Source organism: Etheostoma spectabile, chromosome 6, assembly GCF_008692095.1.
Source record: "Etheostoma spectabile isolate EspeVRDwgs_2016 chromosome 6, UIUC_Espe_1.0, whole genome shotgun sequence".
In the NCBI taxonomy this organism is placed as follows: Eukaryota; Metazoa; Chordata; class Actinopteri; order Perciformes; family Percidae; genus Etheostoma; species Etheostoma spectabile.
The window spans coordinates 11,604,204-11,625,835 of record NC_045738.1 but is presented as its reverse complement, the minus strand read 5'-3'; the positions used below and the strand labels follow the sequence as shown (position 1 = coordinate 11,625,835).

At 38.6% G+C, this 21,632-nt stretch overlaps 2 protein-coding genes across 3 annotated transcripts; both read right to left on the bottom strand.

The window, feature by feature from the left end:
- Nucleotides 1-13,161, bottom strand: cops7a (COP9 constitutive photomorphogenic homolog subunit 7A). Its single transcript, XM_032518811.1, has 8 exons — nt 13,011-13,161; nt 9,026-9,148; nt 6,222-6,297; nt 5,379-5,467; nt 2,486-2,688; nt 2,270-2,375; nt 1,771-1,940; nt 1-469 (listed from the first exon to the last, which is right to left on the bottom strand). Exons 2-8 carry the CDS (start codon nt 9,146-9,148, stop codon nt 430-432), a joined length of 807 nt encoding a protein of 268 aa, XP_032374702.1. The 5' UTR covers nt 13,011-13,161; the 3' UTR covers nt 1-429.
- Nucleotides 13,162-13,505: 344 nt separating this feature from the next.
- cldc1 (C-type lectin domain containing 1) lies at nt 13,506-21,024 on the bottom strand. Of its 2 annotated transcripts, none has more exons than XM_032518816.1 (6): nt 20,616-21,024; nt 19,464-19,574; nt 15,921-16,052; nt 15,664-15,815; nt 14,643-14,752; nt 13,506-14,233 (listed from the first exon to the last, which is right to left on the bottom strand). In XM_032518816.1, exons 1-6 carry the CDS (start codon nt 20,704-20,706, stop codon nt 14,158-14,160), a joined length of 672 nt encoding a protein of 223 aa, XP_032374707.1. In that variant the 5' UTR covers nt 20,707-21,024; the 3' UTR covers nt 13,506-14,157. The 2 variants fall into 2 exon arrangements, with proteins under 2 accessions (XP_032374707.1, XP_032374706.1); XM_032518815.1 differs by having other exon boundaries at nt 13,506-14,234; nt 14,631-14,752; nt 20,616-21,020.
- Nucleotides 21,025-21,632: the final 608 nt, after the last annotated feature.

The window sequence follows — 21,632 nt, the reverse complement described above, 5'->3', positions numbered from 1 at the left end:
TTAGGGTACAGGGCTTTGTTTTATTTCCCGACAATTTATATTCTGATTTTATACGTCTCAACTCAGCAGAGACAAAAAAATACAAAGCAACATAGAATTCTAAACCAAAAGTACATACCAATAATACCGTGTGTGTGTGTGTGTGTGTGTGTGTGTGTGTGTCTGTGTGTAAACTAACAGTCCACCACTTAGGCTATTAACAACTGCAAGAGTGGATGTCACTGTCATCTTCCATCAGCTGGTGTGTGTTTCTGAATATGTCAAGGTGAGATTTGGTGACAAGAAAATTTCCCATGAAGCTTCCTGGTTTTATTGTGTTGAGTGTGTCCGTGAACATCCGTTTGTCCGTCACCATGTCCATGTGTCCGTTTCGTTAATCAGTGAGCGTGTCCATCAGTGCCTCTGTCTCCACATCTCAGTCTCTTGTCTTCAGTTGGACTTGGACCAGATCTTCCCACTGCCACGCAGCCTGGGTGGGACAAAAAAAACACACGGCATGAAATACACAGACTCACACTACTAGACCAGCATATTACTGATGCAACATTGGTAAAAGTGTCTTTGTATTAAAATACCTAATTTCTGTAATTTAGGATTTTTTTAATTGAAATTTATCTCAGTGGATTTTCTATTTCTGCAAATGGAAAAAAAATGTTTTGCATTTCTAATAATAACCGCTGCACTATCAGTCCCACCCTTTAAAAAGCTTTCTAAAGAAATGGTGTCAAAACTCATTTTTAATTTGAGGATTGAGGTTAAGCTATCATTAATTTGGATTTCAAAACATTAAGTGGATTTACATTTGAATGAAGTGCAGCGCTGAGTGATGAAAATTGCAGGGCTCTATGCTTCATCAAAATATGACAGGCAGCCAGCAAATAATCACTGTTTTCTGTTCAGCGGCAAAAACAAACAGCAGACGAGCTAAGCATCTCGTCTGATCACTGCAGGGGGGGAAACATTTTCAACAGAAAGAGAGCATGTGGGGCATTTGTATATCCAGTGACATTTTGCAATCCAGGACAGATGTGAAATTAGCCATCGGTAATTGGGCTGGATGGAAGCAGAACAGGAAGAGAGTCCCTGATAGCAGGGTTAGAATACTGCTGCAAAACACTGATGTGCATGTGATGATAAAGCTCCTTCATGCAGACACACGCTCGCACAAAGACAAGCCACTTTCACGCAGCTGAATTTTGATGTTATTGAAAAAACAGAAACACAGTGGTTTAGTGTTGAATTAACTTTGCTCTCTACTAGAACATCGGACTGATGGCTTAATTTAGTGTTTGAAGTAGAGTCGGTATAGTGCTCTGTTTATAACTCTGTCATTTAAAATTTATAAAACATTTTTTTTTTTTTTTTAAACACAGTAACAAAGTGTTTTACAGAACAAAAGGAGAAAAGCAGAAATAAAATAAACTTAATGGGAAAAAAAAACCCAGCAGCCTTGTACCAATTTTGTGACTTGCAGGAATACATAGCATTTCTTGCTGTAAAAAACACCTCAGCTTTATTTAACAGGGCACCAACAATTCTAAATAAAACATAATTTCAGTAAATTATTCTACATGGCCAAACATGATTAATGTTTTCAATTTCTGGACTGTTTAGCCACGCTTTATGAATGCAATTTCTATGCAAACTTTTGGTGGTTAATTTTGTTATCCATAACATCCAGAGAAGATTCATTGAGAAGACTATTTCTGTCTGCCTCCCTGTGTGTAACTCCACGCAGTTAATATAAAAACGTGAAGCCACAGTACTCACCCTTTCACCTTTGAACTTTTTTTGCCTGGTTGTCGTGGTTCCTGAGAGGAGGCGGGGTCTCGTGGCTCTGCAGGCTGGTCTGCATCCTGGTTGGAGGCGGCTCCGGCAGGGGCGGGGCCTGATGACGGAGAGGCGGCGCTGGCCTTTAACGTTTTCTGTAGGTTAGAGACCTGTGGTAAAAGTTAAGACCAATTAAAAATTAAAAATAAAGGATGATTGAGCAAATTAAAAGGACAGGTTCAAGTCTGTTGCAAAAACAATGGTCAGGTTTGAGGGTAAATTCATACAGCAGCATGTTTATACTTTAAAGTCAGAGGTATGAACAGGCTGCTGTATGAGTGTACCCTCAAACAAGATACAAAAAAGGAACTGTGCTGTCAGGAGGAAACTAAAAGACCACAAGTAGCTGGAAGCATAAAAACAGAGATGCTGCATTTACTGGATTTTCTGGGGGGGGATAGAGTGAAAGAACAGTAGGCTGAAGAGATGAGGGACCAACCTCTGTTTCCACTTGGACTTTGACCTTTAACTGGCTCTCTCTGTATTGGTTTGCCCTCGAGACCTGCTCCTCAATTCCGCACAGCACCGCTTCGCACCCTGTGCACCTGAGAGAGGAGAAAGGAATGGGGGGGAGGTAGAAAGCCAATTGTAAGTTAGAAAAAACAATAAATAATAATCTAAATCGTGTGCACAGAAACAGAGAGGTGGTACTGACCACTCCTGCAGTGTGTTGACTATGTTTGGGAGCTCGTTGGGGCCGAGGTCACGACCCACGCTGCAGTCTACCTCCACCTGCTGGTTCCTCTGGTCCAGTTTGCCCTGGATGATGTCACAGTACACGGCGTCGATCAGCAGGTCCTCCAGCTCTCGCACATTCTTAAGCTCCAGCTGCTGCAAGAGCAGCGAGTATGGCAGGCACTGAAGGAAAAAAAGACATGAAGAGACATCACAAATTCTCTTCTTTTTTCCGACCAAAGTATACAGGCAGATCATTTGATTCCACTTTAACAGTTTGATAGAAAAAAAAACTAAATGTTAGCGAAATTGTCTGTTGTCACTAAATGTCACTGCCAGGGGGAGATGAAAGGAAGGTTTTGAATTGAACAATCCTCCCCAGGGCAATTAGAGAGTTCAAGCCTACATGTGGGGAAAGCAGTGACATATTAAGAAGAAAATCACGACAGGAGCAACGGTCGTAGAAAGTTAGATTAAGTACAAAAAAAAAGGACAGAGCTGGTGACAATAATGAATTAATTATTTATCAGGAGCAGAGAAAGAAAAGGGCATAAGGAGAGCAGTATAGCTGGAAGGTGTGAATGAGAGATGCCTTAATAAAAGAAAATTAAATACTTTATCATGCACATAGACACAGAGCGCATTGTGTCAAACTCAAAATATGCCACCAAAGGCTTAAACGCTAACAAAGGTGTGTAGCTAGCAAAAAACATTAAATTTAAGCAAGTGAAAGGATTATTTTAGCACCCTTTGTCTACCAGAAAGGACAAGCTGGCTCTAAGCTTATGTTAGCTATTTATTAGCAAGCTAAGGCATTTGCAAACATAATAATACTGCATAGCTTCAGATTTTTTCCAATTCCACTATAAAACAAGTTGCATACTGTCAGAATGTTTAACCCTCGTGTTGTCCTGGGGTCGTACAGCACAATGAAGAGGCAGAAGCTCTATACTGCACAGGAGGCTGGCAAGACATTTATTAATATGAAAAGAAAAGAGACGAGGAGGACAATGCTGAACATAAGGAGGGGATCAGTCAACTGATGATGAGGTGATAGATCCAACATACAGGTTGCATGCTACTTTGTCCTCTGAAGAAGCCCCCACATTGCCTGCTGCAGAAATGGAAGAGGAGTATGAATTGAAGGAAATTGATGAACTTGATGATGAGGCGGAACCTAAAGCTGATGTAGAAGAAGTATCAGATGTGCAGCAGTGCATCTATTATGATGAAGATGAAGAATCAACGGATGAGGTAGTATCTAAAGCTGAAATAGTGGAAGTGTCAGAAGTGGAGGACTGCATTTATCATGATGAAGATGAAGAATCAACTGATGAGAAAGAATCAGTCAGGAAGAGGACCCAGCTGAGATAGAATAGTTCAAGTCAAAGGATGAAACATTGGTGCCCAGATAGCTCATTTGGTAGAGCGGGTGGCCATGTATAGAGGTTTACTCCTTGATGCAGCGGGCCCAGGTTAGACTGCGACCTGCAGCCCTTTGCTGCATGTCCTTTCCCCCTCTCTCTCCCCTTTCATGCAAAATTGTCTAAAAAATAAAAAAGGAGAAAACATTGATCTGGTCTTCCATTCCTTCCAGTGACGGAGATTCATGTTGACAGCAGAAAGAGAAACAAGCCACCATAGTCCAACTGCATATGCAAAGTCTCCAATTGATGGCATAGGTCCACTTGACCCGTCTTATTGGCCTTAAATTTCCAATGAAATTTTAAAAAAATGGTGTTAATGTGTTTGAATGAAGTTGTTATTAAAGGCTTAATACAGAATTAGTATCCACTATGAAATATCCACTAAATATTATTTAAATAACCAGATGGGGTCATTTTGACCCCAGAGGACAACAAAAGGTTATTATGGTATGGTTATGGGCTGTAATTAAAAAATTCAAAGGATTCAAAAACACCATCCTCACTAAAATTTGACATACAGTATACCACTCTGTGATAAGTCAAAATAATATAAGGTAAAAAATAATTCATAGTTTCATTTTAGTTTTTACTCACAAAACAGGGTAAACTTTTATGTAAATAAGGTCTATTGGCTCTAAATTCCAAAACGAAGGGGAAAATGTGTAGTAATGGGTTGAACTGAAGTAAGACTAAAGGTTTAACACAGAATTGACTGAAAATTGATACTGTATACTTTAAATAACAGTAAAACCAGGTCATTTTGACCCCAGAGGACAAAAGGTTTAAGGCATTCGGGAGGACATTACGGGGTTAAGCAAACCTTATAGAAATATAGTAAAGCTAAAACTGACTATTGGCTACTTGACTTTGTAACAAAATGCTTGCTGCACACGCAAAGTTGGGCAGAATGTTAGGTTAGTGTCATAATCCCAGTCTTTCCATTCTTCTTGCTGATTCCTCACATCTGTATCCATTTCTGTCTTCCTAAAGGCTCAGTTCTTTTGTTCGGCAGCTTAAAAAAAGTTAATTATGGGTTATTTACCCTGTTGGTAGTGCGTCCTATCACACAGCAGCTTTTAGGCATTTAAGAATTGATGAGGAGGCACCTTCACACAATCTAAAGTCAATGGGGACGGATCAAGTGTTTTCCCCTCCGGTGGGGGTGGGACTTATAGGCGCTCCGTCTCTATGGAGGGAGGTAAGAACTCTGAAATGACATGAGCAGTACTGGATGTGCTGGAAACTCTTGAGAAACTTGAGACCAAAAAGGCTTGTCTGTTTTTGTAAGTCTAATTTAGCAGATATAAAAAGCAGCCAGTAACTTAGTATTACAGCCAACCTTATGTTAATATTTTTGAAATGTTCTTTCTTTTTTTAGACAAATACAACATTACACAGGTTTCACTTTTTTGTGAAAACTGTAAAGAGAAAAGAATTAGCCAGTACCTTGAGGTTGGATGCCAGGCTGATGATGGACAGATGGCGGAGTTTGTTCCTCTGTGCGGGGGTCAACTCTGGAAGAGAAGCTGCTCTCTCTGGAGCAGCAGTCAAGAACATGAAATAAAAAAGAGACTTAACAGGGAAAATATACCAGAGCAGCGTGCAAGTGTCACTTTGCTTAGGGTCAAACAGTCACACATAATCAAAGCACTACTTAATACTTTGAAGTGTATGTTACACAGGGCAGTGCAGGTGAGTGTAGAGCTCTTTAAGCAGCCAGAGAACAGAGTCGGGAGGAAGTTGGTCTCCAGCAACTGTGTCTCCTGCTGCCATGCTCCCCTGGTGACAGGACACACACCCTCTGAGACAGCAGCTCTGACAGCTCGTCTAAGGGCTCCACCTCACAGCTCAATGAAAGTGAATGTGCTCCCAGTCGGCGTGACTCGAAAGGCAAGGGAACAATAAAGTAGGCTACATTTTTTCCCCAGGCTATTGGTTGATGTTCGGCATAAAATTAGACATTATTAAAATTCCACTTCTTGTTGTAGCTTCCCAACACATTACACACAGCAAATTTAGTCACAAAAGTTAAAGTTAGTTTATTGACCATATGTGCCAGCGCTGCTGCAACACAGACAATCATCAGCCAATCAGAACACTTAACAAAAAGTAGCCCAAAACAGCTTAAAGCCCTCCAGTACTTTTGTCTGTAAATAACTTGCCTGCAGTGTCGCAGGTGAGGGTGTTTGTGTGTCAGGGTACCTGCCTTGCAGCAAAAAAACACAGCTCATAATAAAAGAGTTGCAGGACGCCCTATTATTTATTTACACTGTGCTGCCACTGCAATACCTTTGTAGTCGCAGTAGGTTCCATAGGCAAAGAGGTTGAGGAGCTGGTACATTGGTGCATGAGGGCCATTCTCCATCTGTGGTGTAGAAGGAAGATGAGGGGAAAGAAAAAATGATGTGGCAGAAAACAGAATGAGGCTCTCTACATAAAAACTGTGCAACTGCCTTTGCACATCTCTGAGGAGAGGTCTTGCTGAGAGAGTAAGACTAATGCCATGTCTACAGCAGTGCAGACGCGAAAATATTAGGACTGAATCATTCGCATGAGTTTGATCGCAGGATCATATTTGGATCATTTGTGCATTACTTGTCTAATCACTTTACCTGCCGGTGTCGAGCTGTGGGCACCAACTAAATTACTTTCCTTCATCACTATGGCCAAAATAATAAGAAATATTATAAATAGCCAATGTTACAAGCTCACCTAAAGATCAGTGATAGAATAAGTTTTGAAAATGAATGTGGGAGATTTTTACTTTCAAAATCCTCTGACTAGATCAGGGATCTTCAACGTGTTTTAAACCAGGACCCCTTACCTTAAAGCCAGATTGAGCAGGGACCCCCTACTACATACAGTAGCTGTACCCCCTGTTGAAGATCCCTGGACTAGATTATTGCAGTAAACAAATAACAACCCTGAACTGCTATGAGCCAAAAAGGTCAGGGAAAACACATATTGAAGCAGAAAACCACTGAGGGAAACTGAGAGGTAAAGCTTTGTGTTGAAGCAATGTTGTCTGTACGCATTTTTTAGTAGGGGCCGTTTTGTCTTCCCTTTTAGCTGGATAAAGCCTTGGTATGGTCCTTTAGAAAATAAAAACAGATGTAATTTGACAGTGTACAGTACATAAGGGGCACAAATATCCATATTTTCAAGAGCTTTGCTTAAAGAATGGAACAATGGTGCAGCATCATAATAATTCTCTATTATAACAGCAGCATTTCAGTTTCAAAATAGGGTGTTAACTGTGTATTCTCATGCAAGTTTAACGTTACAACATACGTAATATGTTGGTAATGTACTTTAATGTAATGAGATTCATAGCAGCATCCCACTCCGGAACTTTATATATACAGTTGTGTTCAGAATAATAGCAGTGTGTTTATAAAAGTGAATGCTCAAAATCCTTAGAATAGCTTTTAATTCCATAATATCAATGCAATGGGAACACTGCAAATTCAAATCCAAATCAACCAGTCAAAGATGATCAAGTTTGTGTTCTACCTTTACAAAAAGTGAAGACAAAGGAATATTAGGATGTTCTTTAAGAACTCAAACATGTCCTGTTTAAACTGAAAATGTGACAAGGGTTTACTTTACTTTGAATCACTGCACTAATATTTAGTTGCATAACCATTATTTCTGAGAACTGCTTCACATCTGTGTTGCATGGAGTCAACCAACTTATGGCACCTGTGAACAGGTAATGCAGCCAAGGACGATTGAACTACATTCCACAATTTCTCTGCATTACTGGGTTTTGCCTTAGAAACAACATTTTCTATGGGATTGAGGTCCGGGGATTGGAACCAAGACTTGATGTATTGAAACTGATCCATAATCCCTGGTATGCGATAAATAGGCCCAGCACCACAGTATGAGAAACATCTTCACACCATGATTTTTGCACCACCATGCTTTACTGTCTTCACAGTGTACTGTGGCTTGAATTCAGTGCATGGGGGTCGTCGGACAAACTGCATGCGGCCCCAAAACCCAAGAAGAACAATTTTGCTCTCATTAGTCCACATAATGTTGCGCCATTTCTCCTTTGACCAGTCAATGTGTCCTTTGGCAAATTCATTATTCACTATTCAGTACATGTCTTTTCAGCAATGGGACTTTGCATGGTCTTCTAGCTGATAGCTTTGCTTCACATAGCCTTCTTCTGATCACAGGTAACTTCAAGTCTTCTGGATTTCCCTGGAGCTGATCACTGGTTGAGTCTTTGCCATTTTGGCTATTTTTTGATACATTCGATGGTAGTTGACCATTTTTTCCAACGTTCAGGCTTTGGATGCCATTTCAAGAAATTTTAAATAATTTTGGCTGAGCAGCCTATAATTTTCTGCACTTCTTTATATGTTTTCCCTTCTCCAATCAACTTTTTAATCAAAGTCCACTGTTCCTTAGAGCAATGTCTGGAATGACCCATTTTGAGTATTTCAGAGTAAAATGCACTTGCTTCCTTCCTTAAATATGGGCCATAATTGACACTTGTTTCCTCAAAGAATCAATGACCTCACTAATTGAAGACAACACTGCTATTATTTGGAACATGCCCCTTTCAATTGCAGATTCAATTACACAGAATAAGCAGCCTGCATGTCATGACTGTTGGGTCTGTTGGTTTTCTATGACTCTACAACACTTACTAGTAAATTATTTGCCATGTAGAAATATCACTTCTACCAAAAAAGTATGATTTACGAGGTTAGGGATGTTGGACTGCTATTATTTTGAACACAACTGTAGATGTATCAATTGGGAGGTGAGTTGTGACTTTGATTACATCATTGGTGCACAAGTATGCACGTTTCCACATGCATAGATGACAAATGTACATTGTGGTTAGGAAATACACTTTGTGTTGATGATGCACTAACAATGTGGCAACATGCATCAATGACCCCTCTGAATGTGGGTTAGCTGATCCGATTATCCATGTGTCCATGTGTCATGATACATTACCACCTGTGAGATTAACTGTATAGTTGTGATTAAGATGGATTTGTTTTATGTTAGGCCTGAGAAGGTTCCCAAAGACACAAAGAGCGAAGAAGATGAAGTGTGAGTGTGTTTACCTCTCTGACATTAGGCAGCTCCAGGATGTCAGAGAAGACGTAGAGGCCTGGGGTCTCCAGCAGAGAGCTGACAGCCTGGGCCAGTGCTGGGCCTGACAGAGACAGGAGCTGCTCCACCTCCATCTGAAGCCAGGGCACACAGGAGACAAAGAGGTTAGCAGGTTAGAAAGAAGAACTACGAAGAGAATAAAAGCAGCAGCATTATGTAGAAATGACACCAATAAAAATCAAGGAAATAACCTCACTGTTACCACCTTGGCACTGCCATCTAAAAAGGGGCATCAAGGGTCACCATGTCACAATCTTTCATAAACACTAAATAATTGCAAAGCTCTATCAATAAACTCTAGGACTCCATAGGATGAAGGTGTCTTTGTCACGCCCCTTAAATGGCTCAGCCACTTGTGGCCTGTTAAAAGGATATAGAATTGAATGAACAATACTCCCTTTTCATTTAATATCTATCAGCCAAGTTCTCTTGATCAAAGCACTTAACCCTCAAATTACCAAGAGAGCTTCTCAGATAGTGAATAAGTAGACGCACCAGGTAGCACCGATGCGGACATTGGCAACAAGTGTAATGAATGCAAAGCGGAGCATGTACAGTATATTCATCAAAACCCATTCCCTGCATAGAGACCTGATGCAAATGCACTTTGTGCTGAGGACAACACCAGAATAATTAAGCAGTAGGAGTAATCAGTCTGTGTCTCGAGCAGAAATTTAGTGTCCACTGTTCACAATGTGAATCCAGAAAAAAAGGAACAAAAAAAGGAGACCATTTTTTGGCCTGACTCTGGCTTTGTAAGTCACAAGATTTACAGTATGACCCAAATATAAAAAAAACAATTGCAGAGACAGGATGTTAGTCTGATTCCCTGTGTGTTCCTTCTAATTTAAAAAAAATGACTTAACTGACAAATATCTCAACGTGAAGAGCTGTCTTGTCGACTTTGATGGGATATTTTAAGATATCTTAGCCTAATCCCAGCAGACATATCTTGGGACACAAAAGAAACTAAGTCTAAAAGACACACGATAAGATATTGCTATTGCATCACACTGTTTCTATTACCTGAGGCCATTCCCTAAATTTAATGCAACATATAGTCTGGATACCAACTGCTGAGCTAAGACTAGTCTGACTGGTTCTTCTTCATTGCAGTCAGTGCTGAGTGTGCTGATGTTTTGTATCATCCTAAATCTGATACATTTAGATGCTCACGCACATCTTCCATATGTAGTCCCACTGGACCAACATCAAAGCGGACTAAAGAGCACATTCTCAAGAAATCTGAACAGATGAGCGGGCATGTGTTGCAACCAAACAAATTAACCTACACCATTTCAGAAATAGTACAGCATTTCATATCAGGAATTTTTAAAAGTCAAATAAAGATGGAACACAGCCATCTGTGTATTTCAATTGAATTTTAAAACTGAACAGAATTGGCAGCATATCAATGAGAGGTGGCTGGAGGAATAAGTCAACATGCAATATGCAGGATGTGGCTGTTTAGTGGCCGAGTACCTGGTGACCCCTGAGAACTACAGAACTAATCCCAAGGATCCCAAAGAGACGCATACTTACTCATTGTAATAAATTATTTTGCCATTCAGTAACGACCTTAGATAACGACTACATTGTTGTTGCTCTACACCCTTCTCAATTCATTTAGCCTATTGCTGTCATCAAAGATTAATTGTGTATCATGCCAACATAATGTTAACAAAAATCATTTGTATAGCAAAGATTTCTCTTGTACCTTCTGTTTTTATTTTTGTATGGTGCAACTGGCACCCCATTTAAAACATTCAGCATTTGTTTTGCTATTATTATTGCTTAATTGTTATTTGTGCTATTGCAATAAAATTTAGATTCAAAATAAAGTTAGAGAATCGAACAGAGTAAAACATTTAATAGAATAGTAAAAAGGTACAAAGCTACCAGAGGGAAAACAATTTAAAAATGGATTTGGTAGGTGTAAGCTTCCACTGTTGCACAGTACAGCATACCCCAAACTCACTAACGCAGCAATCCCTTCAATAGACTCTCAGCTCTCATAAGAAGTGGTTTATCTATTTTTCCCATTATCCTCTTCACCAAAATGGACCCTAAATGGCTCTGAAGATCACTGTAACCCATTTCTAAGATTAGAGTTTTTATGAAAAAATGCACAACTTGGTGAATTATTTAAATTCTGAATTAAAAAGCGTCTAAATAGATGATGAGCAAGTCAACTTAAGAAGGTTAGATTGATACCTAATACAATTTTAACTCAAATTCTCTCCATAGAGGGGGAAAACACTGATTTAACCCCTTTCACAACCAGAATTCTGCAGTGGATCAACCTTTATAAGTGCATGCTGTACAGCCAAACATTGTTCATACCTAAAAAAACATCATTCAAATTCTAGTGAGGTTTGCAAACTTTAAAAAACACCAAATATGTTGCTCTGAACTCTGGGGAAATGAGTGGAAAATGATGCACAACACACAGTAATGTAGTTTTTAGATGTAGTGAGTCCCCAGGACCCACAGGTGGTCATTTAAGTGGGCCCCAGAGAAATTCTAGAATATTTCCAATGGATGAAATCACAAAAACATGGAGTAATAAATTTGAATATTTTACTCAGTGTGAACACCATGTCGATTCACAGAAGAGTTGAAACAAGCTCATGCAGAATACACAGCACATACTGAGGAGCAGTCTGGCATAAGATTACTTTAATAACATTGAAGCTACTTAAGGGGAAACAAAATGTGGGGACTGTAAGGAGCAAAGGTAAAACACCTGGAAAATGTCCTTAGAGTGTAAGTCACTGTATCTTATTTATTTGTAAATGTTTGAAAGAATATGGATGTATGATATACAACATAGGTCTTCCACAAAACTAAATAATGTGAGTTCAGAGATTATTATTATGTGATATAAGTATTACAAATGGGCATATATTGTAGGGGGGAGGGATTAGTAATTATATTGAATTATGTAATTCTCAATTATTTAATAAAATACGTCATCTGTTAGAATAGTGTGAAAATGGCATAAAAATGTTGTCTTCAATTTGCTTGTTGGAGCAATCAACAGTCTGAAAGTATATTAAGCACAGAAAAGCAGCAGTCGCCCAGATAATGTTTGTCATTTTAGCTTTATAAATTACCTAAACTATAAACTGATCAACACAATTGTTGGTTAACTTCTCTGCTGATCAACAGTCCAATTAATCCTGTAATCATGTCAGCACATCGCACAATATGATGATATATAAAAGAAATAAGCGTACTCTTTTTGACAGAATCAAAGTCTTAAGTCAAGTTAACTTAGCTGCACTGCTGAGCGACTGGTCCTCTACTTTTTTGCACCTCCGTTTGCAACCATTGTTGTTAAAGTAGGCATTTAAGGTAACGTTCTATCAGCACTACATTATCCCCAGAGAGAGTAAAAAATCTTTAAAACACAGTTTCAGATGTAAAAAATTACTGTTACTGAATGTAAAGTTATGTTTCCCCTTAAACGCCGAATCGGACGCTGTGAATCGGAGCTACGGCCAATCTTACCCTACAGTGTGACTTCAACAGCCAAACTCCCAGTCCGTCTAAGAGCTAGCTTAGCAGCACCGCTAGCTAAATCGCCGGTTAACATTTAGCTAACCTAATGGCCTTAACGTTATCTGTCAACCGAAATTGATGCAAATGACAGATGAAATGCGCGACGTTCAAAACATGTCTGCTTTTAGACTACGAATTGTCCTTAAGCTGTGTTTAGCTATTATTAGTGCTCAATGTGTCATGGTAGCTCGGTTGCTAACCAACTGCAAGGCTTCACTTATCCGATGACGCTAGGCCTCAGTTCATTTTAAGCTTTTCTAGTGATTTAAATCCTACCTCTACACTGCATAAATAACCTGGACATGCAAAACGGACGTAAATGTTTCCAAAAAAGTATTACAATAAGGCTTTGTGTATTCAAAATGTAGCTACCTTGTTGTGTTGGTTTCTAGCAGACAGCCTGTCGATTGTTTAGTTCCGCTATCAGCACACGTACAACAACAACAAAGCAACGTAAGCGCTGATTGGACAGGAAAGTAGAGTGGGCGGGAGAAGTGCACCTGTCAATCAGCATCTGTATCACAGAGAACAGCGCTTTCTAGCGGTAATCTCATTTACGACACCTGGAATATTGTTCTGCAGTGGTTCCCAAACTAGTAACAGTGTTTAAATCAATCTGAGGGGATTAAATAATCTAAGAGGGTAAATCACTCTGGTTGAATTTGAAAAAATTATGTACCTCATGTGTAAAAGCATCACAAGTAGACTTCACAGACTTTTATACATCATAAGCAAATAACGGTGGGAGCCACTGTTTTTAAGTGCAGTAGGGGGATGCAGTTACATCAATGACCAGACTTCAACTATTTAAGTTTTCAGATAGGCTGTGAGAAAGTGTGTCCGTCAGAGAAAAAAAACAGACCAAAGAAAAAAGATAATATTATTGGCATGCATTTAGTCTCAAAAGCCTGACACAGTGCAAGGGTTCAACAAGATTAATAAAAGTTAAAGCAACCTAAAATAAAATGTTATTTCTGAAATAATTTGTTGTGAATTTGCACAAATCTCTACCAACAATGAACAGCATAATGAGACAACAATCATGCCCAAACTTCACACTAGTAGTAAGTTCAGTAATTGTGGCATTCAACTTTTCAATATAAAGACAATTTTCTAATGTCAGACCTAGATGACCTGACATTCAAATAAAAGTAATTCAGATAAAATATACAAGAAACTACATTTAATAATAGGCTCTTTGATTGTAAATGGACATGCTCCAAAAACTGTAACCTTATGTATTTCTTATTTACTCAAATATTGACCTCCTTCTCTATCTAAAATTACTGCAATACTGCAATGTAACTTCACTTGTAATGTCGTTTTTTTTGTTTTAAATTTACTTGAAAAAAAGACAGCAGTAGAACAGCAATCAACACAATGTACAGTTTCCAGACTTCCCAGTTGTGCAGTATTTTCAGTTGTATGGGGATTCAGTTGAGCTGAATGGCATCCATTTGGCAGATCCGTTTATAAATGTGTTCACAAGGAACATCAAACCATGTCTTTGCATGGCTGTCTAAGGTGGCACAGTCCTCTCCATGTACCCCTCCTGACTGGTGATTATTTGGCTCTGAGCTGAACTGATCCCAATATCTGTGACAAAAGGAGAGAGGACAGGGATAGATAGGGTAAGCTATAAATAATCGCTGTGAACAAATATGAAAAACAAGCTCACCTTGCCCAAATCTTTGATTCATTCATGACATTTTTAAACTTTGATTTATTTGAGGTTTTGATTTTATAATGGACCTTGTTGTGTGTCTTTCTTTCTTTCTTTTAATGTTGCAAATGTTACTTTATTTACACAGCATTGTGATTTGTTGTTGGCCTGGTAAAGCAGGCTGCTCATTTTGCTTTGAGTGGTTAAAGTCCTTCCTGGACAGTTTAGTCAGTCTCATGAATAAATAAATGAATGTAGGATAACAACTTTAATATAAAAAATGGACACATAAATGACTTAATGCATCAAATATTAAAATCAGATAGTACTTGTGTTGCAATGTTGTGTTGTCCACCCATCTCCAGTCTCCTTCCTTCTCTATGTCAGACAGGCCAATCCAGAAGTGGTAATCCAAACCGCCAACTCTTCTGGCTTCTTTTCCCAGATCGTCCTGAAGGTAAACACTCACAAATCACTGACACAATACATTCCTTTAATCCTTAATTCAAACCTATTTTTTAATATTACCTCCCAAACCGAGGATGCTGCCGAGGATCTATGGTTCTTACAGTAAACAAAACCAACGTTTTAAACTCTTTAAGGATTCACTGGGTAATTCTTCAAACATACAAATTTAAGGTATATTTACACACATATTATACTAGGGCCCTGTTTACACGTACATGGTTATTTTGAAAACAGAGACATTTCCCTTTGTTTGTACACAAACGGAGAATTAGCCTCTAAAAACCATACTTTCTAAAAACAACAGAGTTGAGATTTTGGAAAACTTTGTTTGCACGTTTGCATGTAAACTGAGACAAACGGAGGTTTGGGCAGCCGAGGAAGTGAGGAAGAGAAGAAAGAGGAAGCGACCGTGTTTTGCCTACTGTGACATATTCAAAATTTCTGACATTAAAAAGCCTCTTGCATCAGGTCAAAGAAAAAGTGCATATTTTTCATGTTTGATTATTGATTATTTACACAAATGTTTGCTTGTTACAGTAGGAAAAGCACCAGTGTAAATAATGACATTAAAAAAAATCATTTAGCTGTTTCAGTTTCAGTCCTTTTATTGTGCATGCTAGCTCACTGTGACACTGTCATGGCTTGCTGGGACACTTGAATAGAACAGAGCAATTGTTAATGTTATATATAACACTTGTGCTTTTTCTAATGTCTTTTTCTACTATGAAGAGTTAAACTGTCTGCTGTGAAAAAGTGTGGCCTTAACCTAAATTGGAATGTTTCTCACCTTTACACACACACACACACACACACACACACACCACACACACACACACACACACACACACACACACACACACACACACACACACACACACACACACACACACTCACATGCTGTTCCATGGTGTGCAGTATGATAAGATGGCTGCCCATCTCTGCACAGCTGTCTCTGCTCTTTAGCCAGTCCAGCTTGTCACCGCTGAAGTGGTAACACTGATCCCCAAATTGACGCCAACCATCAGGACACTCTGAGCACTTCTTAACTGTTAATGAGAAAGAAAGGGCAAGATAAAAAGATGAAGATTAACAGTAAATCAAAGACAGCAGGAAATGAAGTTTGTGTATGTGTTTGATCTACATCCTGCCACCTGTCTTTGAACAGCTCTGTCCCAGGGCGGTGTAGTCCTCACACAGCTGGATGTAACGTCTCTGCATCGAGTTCAGTTTGAAACCTAAAGATGAGGAGTCCAGGGAGGCACCTGGCACTGGCCTGCCAATCACTGAGAAGATAGATAGATAGATAGATAGATAGATAGATAGATAGATAGATAGATAGATAGATAGTCCAGGGTGTACCGTGGTGCATGCTCACAATGACAATGCTAACAGGCTGATAATGTTTACCATGTTCACTATCTTAGCTTAGTGTGTTAGCATGCTAACATCTGGGGAACATGAATATATGTATAATACAAAATGTCATGCCAATTTTACCAGTAAATGTTGAGAGCCTTGTTTGCACTGTCCGTCTTTATCTAGCCCAGCGGATGTCTCGTATAAATGTCTTTGTCTTTATATAACTGTATTGTTTTCAGTTGTGGAAACATTTTTTTTTTTACATCGATGTCTTGTATTAATGTCTGTCTTGACGTGCTGTACCCATGTTTTATGTTTCTGCAGAACAGGAACCTGCTGAAAACCAGTTTTTAAACTGAGTCAGGCCCGTTTTTATATTGTATTTCTAACTTTCCTGTATAATACATATATGAAATGAAATGAAAAATATTTCAATCTGGACCAAAATGGTGGACTGGCATCCACACCCATAAAAGTGTGACTTAAAAACTAATGTAATTTTCATACTGTTGTGTTTTCTCACACTAACTTCTCCCTCTACAAACATATGATGCTCCTCTGTGCAGTCTGTGAATATCTGATTTTATTGCAGTTGTTACTGAAATAATTGAGGTTATATGAGCTCCCTTGTGGCTGTACAAAATTCATTGCCAGATATTTTTCAGCATTTGTTTTTCCTCAAGTTATGTTGCGACTTCCACTTTGCCTTTTAAAAAAAAATACAAAAAAATATTTCTCAAATGCTTTCTTAGAAGAGTAATTGATATACTCTAAGTCACAAATAAAGATAATAAATACAGATGTATATGACTTTCAATAACATGCACCATCATAGACGCAACAACAACAACTCAGAATGAGTTTAAACTTTGACACCATAAGATACTTGTCAGCAAACTGAAAAGACCAGTTTTTTTTCTGATCAAGCTGTTAGTTGGCTTAGCTCACATTTGAAACATCGACAGCAGAGTGACTGTCAGATGTATGCAGACGACACAGTCTTTTATGTATCTGCGAAGACTCCCTGTCTGGCCTTTCAGAATGACTACAATGGTATCATCTACCGCTGAACCACAAAAAAACAGTGTCAAAAACAAAGAAAATGAATGAGAAATTTCCAATCACCATTGATACAAAAGAAATAGAGGTGGTAAACAAGTTTAAATACTCAGGTGTCACCTTGGATCTCCAGTTAAAGTTTGATAGACATACAAAGAATCTATCCAAAACTATTAAAACCAATCTGAATTGTTTTTGGTTCATGCGGTCGTGTTTATCCTTCAAGGCCGCTAATCTGTACCTGCATGCAATGATTTTTTTTCTTACACCCATCCCATTGTACCGCCTGGGCTCTGGCTTCTGAATCAACAGTCAGACCTCTATCATTACTTTAAAACAATCTTCCGCTCAGGGCACTGGTCCAGCTGGCAGCCCACTCACTCTGACATCTCTCCATTTAATTTTTAATTTTAATCTGTTTATTAATCCCCAACGGGGAAATTACAATTTATACTCTGTCCACACTTGTTAGTAGTCACACACAGTCCTGACCTACACACACACACACACACACACACATGCTCAGGAGCTATACATGCACTAATGGAGAGATGTCAGAGTGAGTGGGCTGCCAGCCGAACCAGCGCCCCGAGCGGGTGGGGGGGTACGGTGTCTTGCTCAACAGCACCTGGCAGTGCCCAGGAGGTGAAGTGGCATCTCTCCAGCCACCAATCCACACTCCCTTCTTTTTGGTCCATTCGGGGACTTGAACCAGTGACCCTACGGTTCCCAACCCAACTCCCTATGGACTGAGCTACTGCCACCCCAGTGCATTTGTGCATACATAGGTCCTGAGCATGTGTGTGTATTTCAGGCCTGTGTGTAGTGATCACTAACAAAACAGAGTGTAAATTGTAGTTTCCCCACTGGGGATCAATTAACAGTATACATTATAAACTTATTTTTGAGTGACTAAATGGGCTGGCCCCAGTCGTGGTGTCTAAACTCATTACACAGAGAAATAATGGTCGGACGATGACAAGAGGAGTAGTTAACCATAATTGTAGAGTCTCAATGTGCAGAACAATTTTTTGTCAACCCTCCGGGTCAGTACTAAGCTGTTGCTTGGACAACAACAGATATGTGAGCTCTAATGGTGTCCTTTAGCGACACAATTTTTACTCAAATTCTGTTTTTATTTGATTTTATTCTTTGAAAATGTAATAGACTGTTTGTTGTGCTGTATTTGTTTTTGTGAAAGCCTGACCAGAGACAAGGATTGTAAATTAGCGGAGGCTAGACGTCCTAAAATAACCTTGCATATCTCACATTTGGTTGTGATTCTGTTTAGGTAATGTCCCTGATAAATAAACTATAAATAATAATAATAAAAAAAAATTGTCACCGATTCAGAGGAATTGAAAGTCAAGCCATGTACTGTCCTTTGATATTGTTTCACTGTAATTAACTGTAAGCTGAAGGTTTTGCTGTAGTCAAGTGTATTATAAGAATGAGTTATTCTTGCTGGAACTAATGACATACTGCCATTTCCTGGCAAGCCTGCTGATGTAATAACACAGGTGCAGGTGATGCAATTAGGTTACATGTGAATAACACATAGATTCCACAAAAACCACATGATATACCCCTGCTATGAACATTAGATGTTAAAATGTGCTGCGTTTTTGATATAGCAAATTTACTTTGGAGCTAATGTACCATTACAGAGCAAATAAAGAGTCAACCTTAGTGAAAATATTTACATTACCAGTTTACCTGACACTCTATAAATAAACTGCTATTATGGCCAATGTATCATGAGACAGTTTTTACAACATGTGTGCCTCCATGCCATATTCATAAAGTAGAATTCAAATTAAATATTGGTGTTTCTATCAAGAGTCTAACAATGTGTTACAGATTTGGTTGTGTTTGATGTTTCTTTTTATTTCCTTCTGTTGTTGCAAATCATAATTTTCAGATACTAAATTGTGTGTGTGTGTTGTGTGTGTGTGTGTGTGTGTGTGTGTGTGTGTGTGTGTGTGTGTGTGTGTGTGTGTGTGTGTGTGTGTGTGTGCAGATCAAGCATGCAGTGGTGTTGTTTTAAATGAGAGAGTGTCCTCACAAGCACATTATCAGGCTTAGCTGCCAGAGCCTGTTAGCCCTGCAGGAGCTGTGTCTTTTTATTGCCAATTATAGGTGTCCAAAAGCGCACTAAGCTGAAATAAAGAGAGAATAATCAACAAGCGTGAGACTCAAAGACAGGAGAGACAGACAGGCAGATATACATACTCAGGCTGGAGGGCAGGAAGCACAGGGAGGTTGTTTATACTCACAAAGCACAGTGAGTACGATGTTGCCGCAGATGGAGGCCAAAAAGCCAATAAGTATCAGGAGAGCAGTCTGACTCCTCAAACACTCGATGCCCCGCTTCAGTCTCGGGGAGCCTGATAAGACACAAAACAACACGCAGCATGGTAGCTCTTAATTCACCATTTTTAATCCTTTGGTGTAGCGTAGATTGCAGGAGACTGAGCAGAACCCTTTGACCAGAATTTAACTTCATAACATTTACCATCCCAAAAAGATAACACTGTATGTCTGCTGGAAAGTTAGGTCAAGTGGATACTTAGTTATTTGTAAATACTCAAATCTTAATTAAGTAAAAGTACAGTAATATAGAGTAATATAAGTAACAAATTGCACTTTAAAGGAAACTACTCATTAGGCAGACAAATTACCAGGATTATATTTTCAGAAATGATATTACTGTTTCTTTGCCAAAAATGCATAGACTTACCTGTATACTGTAGTTGGTTAAGGAAAAGCAGGTTTTAACTATGTTATATAGTTTTGGTTGGTTGAATTATAGCAGTACATATTTTACAAGATAATATGTTTTAGTAAAATCCTAATCTATAAATATTTCCTTCTCAAATGTTGTGAAGTCAAAGTGTAAAGTAACTTTAAATGGAAATATTAAATAGTAAAAGTAAAGTACTGTAGATATATTTAAGTACAGTAGTTGAGTAAATGTAGCCAGTCATTAAACCACCTACTAGAATATAAAATAGATAGAATTATCTTCACTGCAACCAGCCAAAACATTAAAATGCTGTTCATACTCATGGATTAGTAATAATAATTCAATAGTATAATACAAAATATTAGAGGCAATGTTGCCTGCATTGTTTTATAGGCTCATTTAAGTAATTTTCACTGATAATATAAATATTTACTTAGGTAAAATGTTGAATGGAGGATTTTAATGTGGTATTTACGCATAAAGGTATTGCTACTGTATCTTATAAATTTGAATACTTCCTTCACCACTGCATGTAGTGGAGACTAATGAAGTATAACATTTCCCTCTGATATAGATATATGTTATATATATATATATATATATATATATATATATATATATATATATATATATATATATATATAATCTCTCAATATCTCTGCAAAATTTCCAGATGAAATACCATTGCTGTGTTCACGAATTAGCCTGTTCCCTCCAGGTGTCAGTTCCTCAGTGAACTCCTGCAGGCTGCTGTAGTTTTCTATCTCCTCCATGGCTGTGAATCCCTTGTTATCACTCCTGTCTCACTTCGTCTCTTTGTACTGTACCTCCTCTTAGCCCTAAAGGCTTTGGTATCTCTTCTCCCAAGTAGCAATATTTCTCCTTGAAATGAAATTTGTCCCCGCTGGTTGGCGTATCTAGGTACGTCCCCTTGCCCACAGCACTGCTACAGTGCTGTAACAAATTTGCTCAGTTAAACTGTCCTGTATCTACAACAAAATAAGTCCAGTGTTTTTTGTTTTTTTGAACAAGGAAATTCTGGTAAACCAAACTGGGAGGTTCTTTCCTTAGTTTATTGGCTCCGTGTGGAGTATTTCTGCTTGTTGCTGTGTTTTACCGTCAACTTGGCCTGTAGCCTATTGCGCAATCCAGTGGTTTCTTCACTCCCAAGCTCTGTTGGAAAGAAGAACTGATTCTGGATGTGACAGATGTGTAATAGATAACACAGCACTTTATGTGGCAGTGTGAGTCAGAACAGGAATAAGTGTTCTGAAATAGGTGGGAACAAATAGGGAAATAGTGAGGACCTTCAACTTCCCTATATTAATACAAACAAATATTGGCAATGTGACAAGTTTGTGTCAGTAAAGCAGCTGGGAGCTGTGTGTGTGTTTGTGTGTGTGTGTTGTGTGTGTCATGTGTGCTGTGTGTGTTGCAAACAAAGAAACGCTGAGCTCTGAATCAAGTACAAAGTACACAAATTCATAATAATTTGTGGTGATGGTGCAACCACAAATTTTGGCTCAGTAGTCACTGAAACAGACACAGACAAGAACACTATATAGTCCTCCTTTGCTTTAATTAGTTTGTTTTGAATTAAAAAAAAATACGAAAAAAATTTGAAGAAGAAAAGCTGACAATGGTTGTGGGAATAAGGTGCCATTAAAAAACAAAACAATTAATGGGACTTGAATACTAT

What these genes read in the sequence shown, in the direction of transcription:
- cldc1 (XM_032518815.1), bottom strand. Translation starts at nt 20,706, where the DNA reads ATGGAGGAGATAGAAAACTACAGCAGCCTGCAGGAGTTCACTGAGGAA. An exon ending in ACAGAGCTGTTCAAAGACAG is followed by an intron (nt 15,816 to 15,920) that starts GTGGCAGGATGT and finishes TCTCATTAACAG; the next exon opens with TTAAGAAGTGCTCAGAGTGT. An exon ending in TGCACACCATGGAACAGCAT is followed by an intron (nt 14,753 to 15,663) that starts GTGAGTGTGTGT and finishes GTTTACCTTCAG; the next exon opens with GACGATCTGGGAAAAGAAGC.
- cops7a (XM_032518811.1), bottom strand. Translation starts at nt 9,148, where the DNA reads ATGGAGGTGGAGCAGCTCCTGTCTCTGTCAGGCCCAGCACTGGCCCAG. An exon ending in AGCTGCCTAATGTCAGAGAG is followed by an intron (nt 6,298 to 9,025) that starts GTAAACACACTC and finishes TCTACACCACAG; the next exon opens with ATGGAGAATGGCCCTCATGC. An exon ending in AACCTACTGCGACTACAAAG is followed by an intron (nt 5,468 to 6,221) that starts GTATTGCAGTGG and finishes CTGCTGCTCCAG; the next exon opens with AGAGAGCAGCTTCTCTTCCA.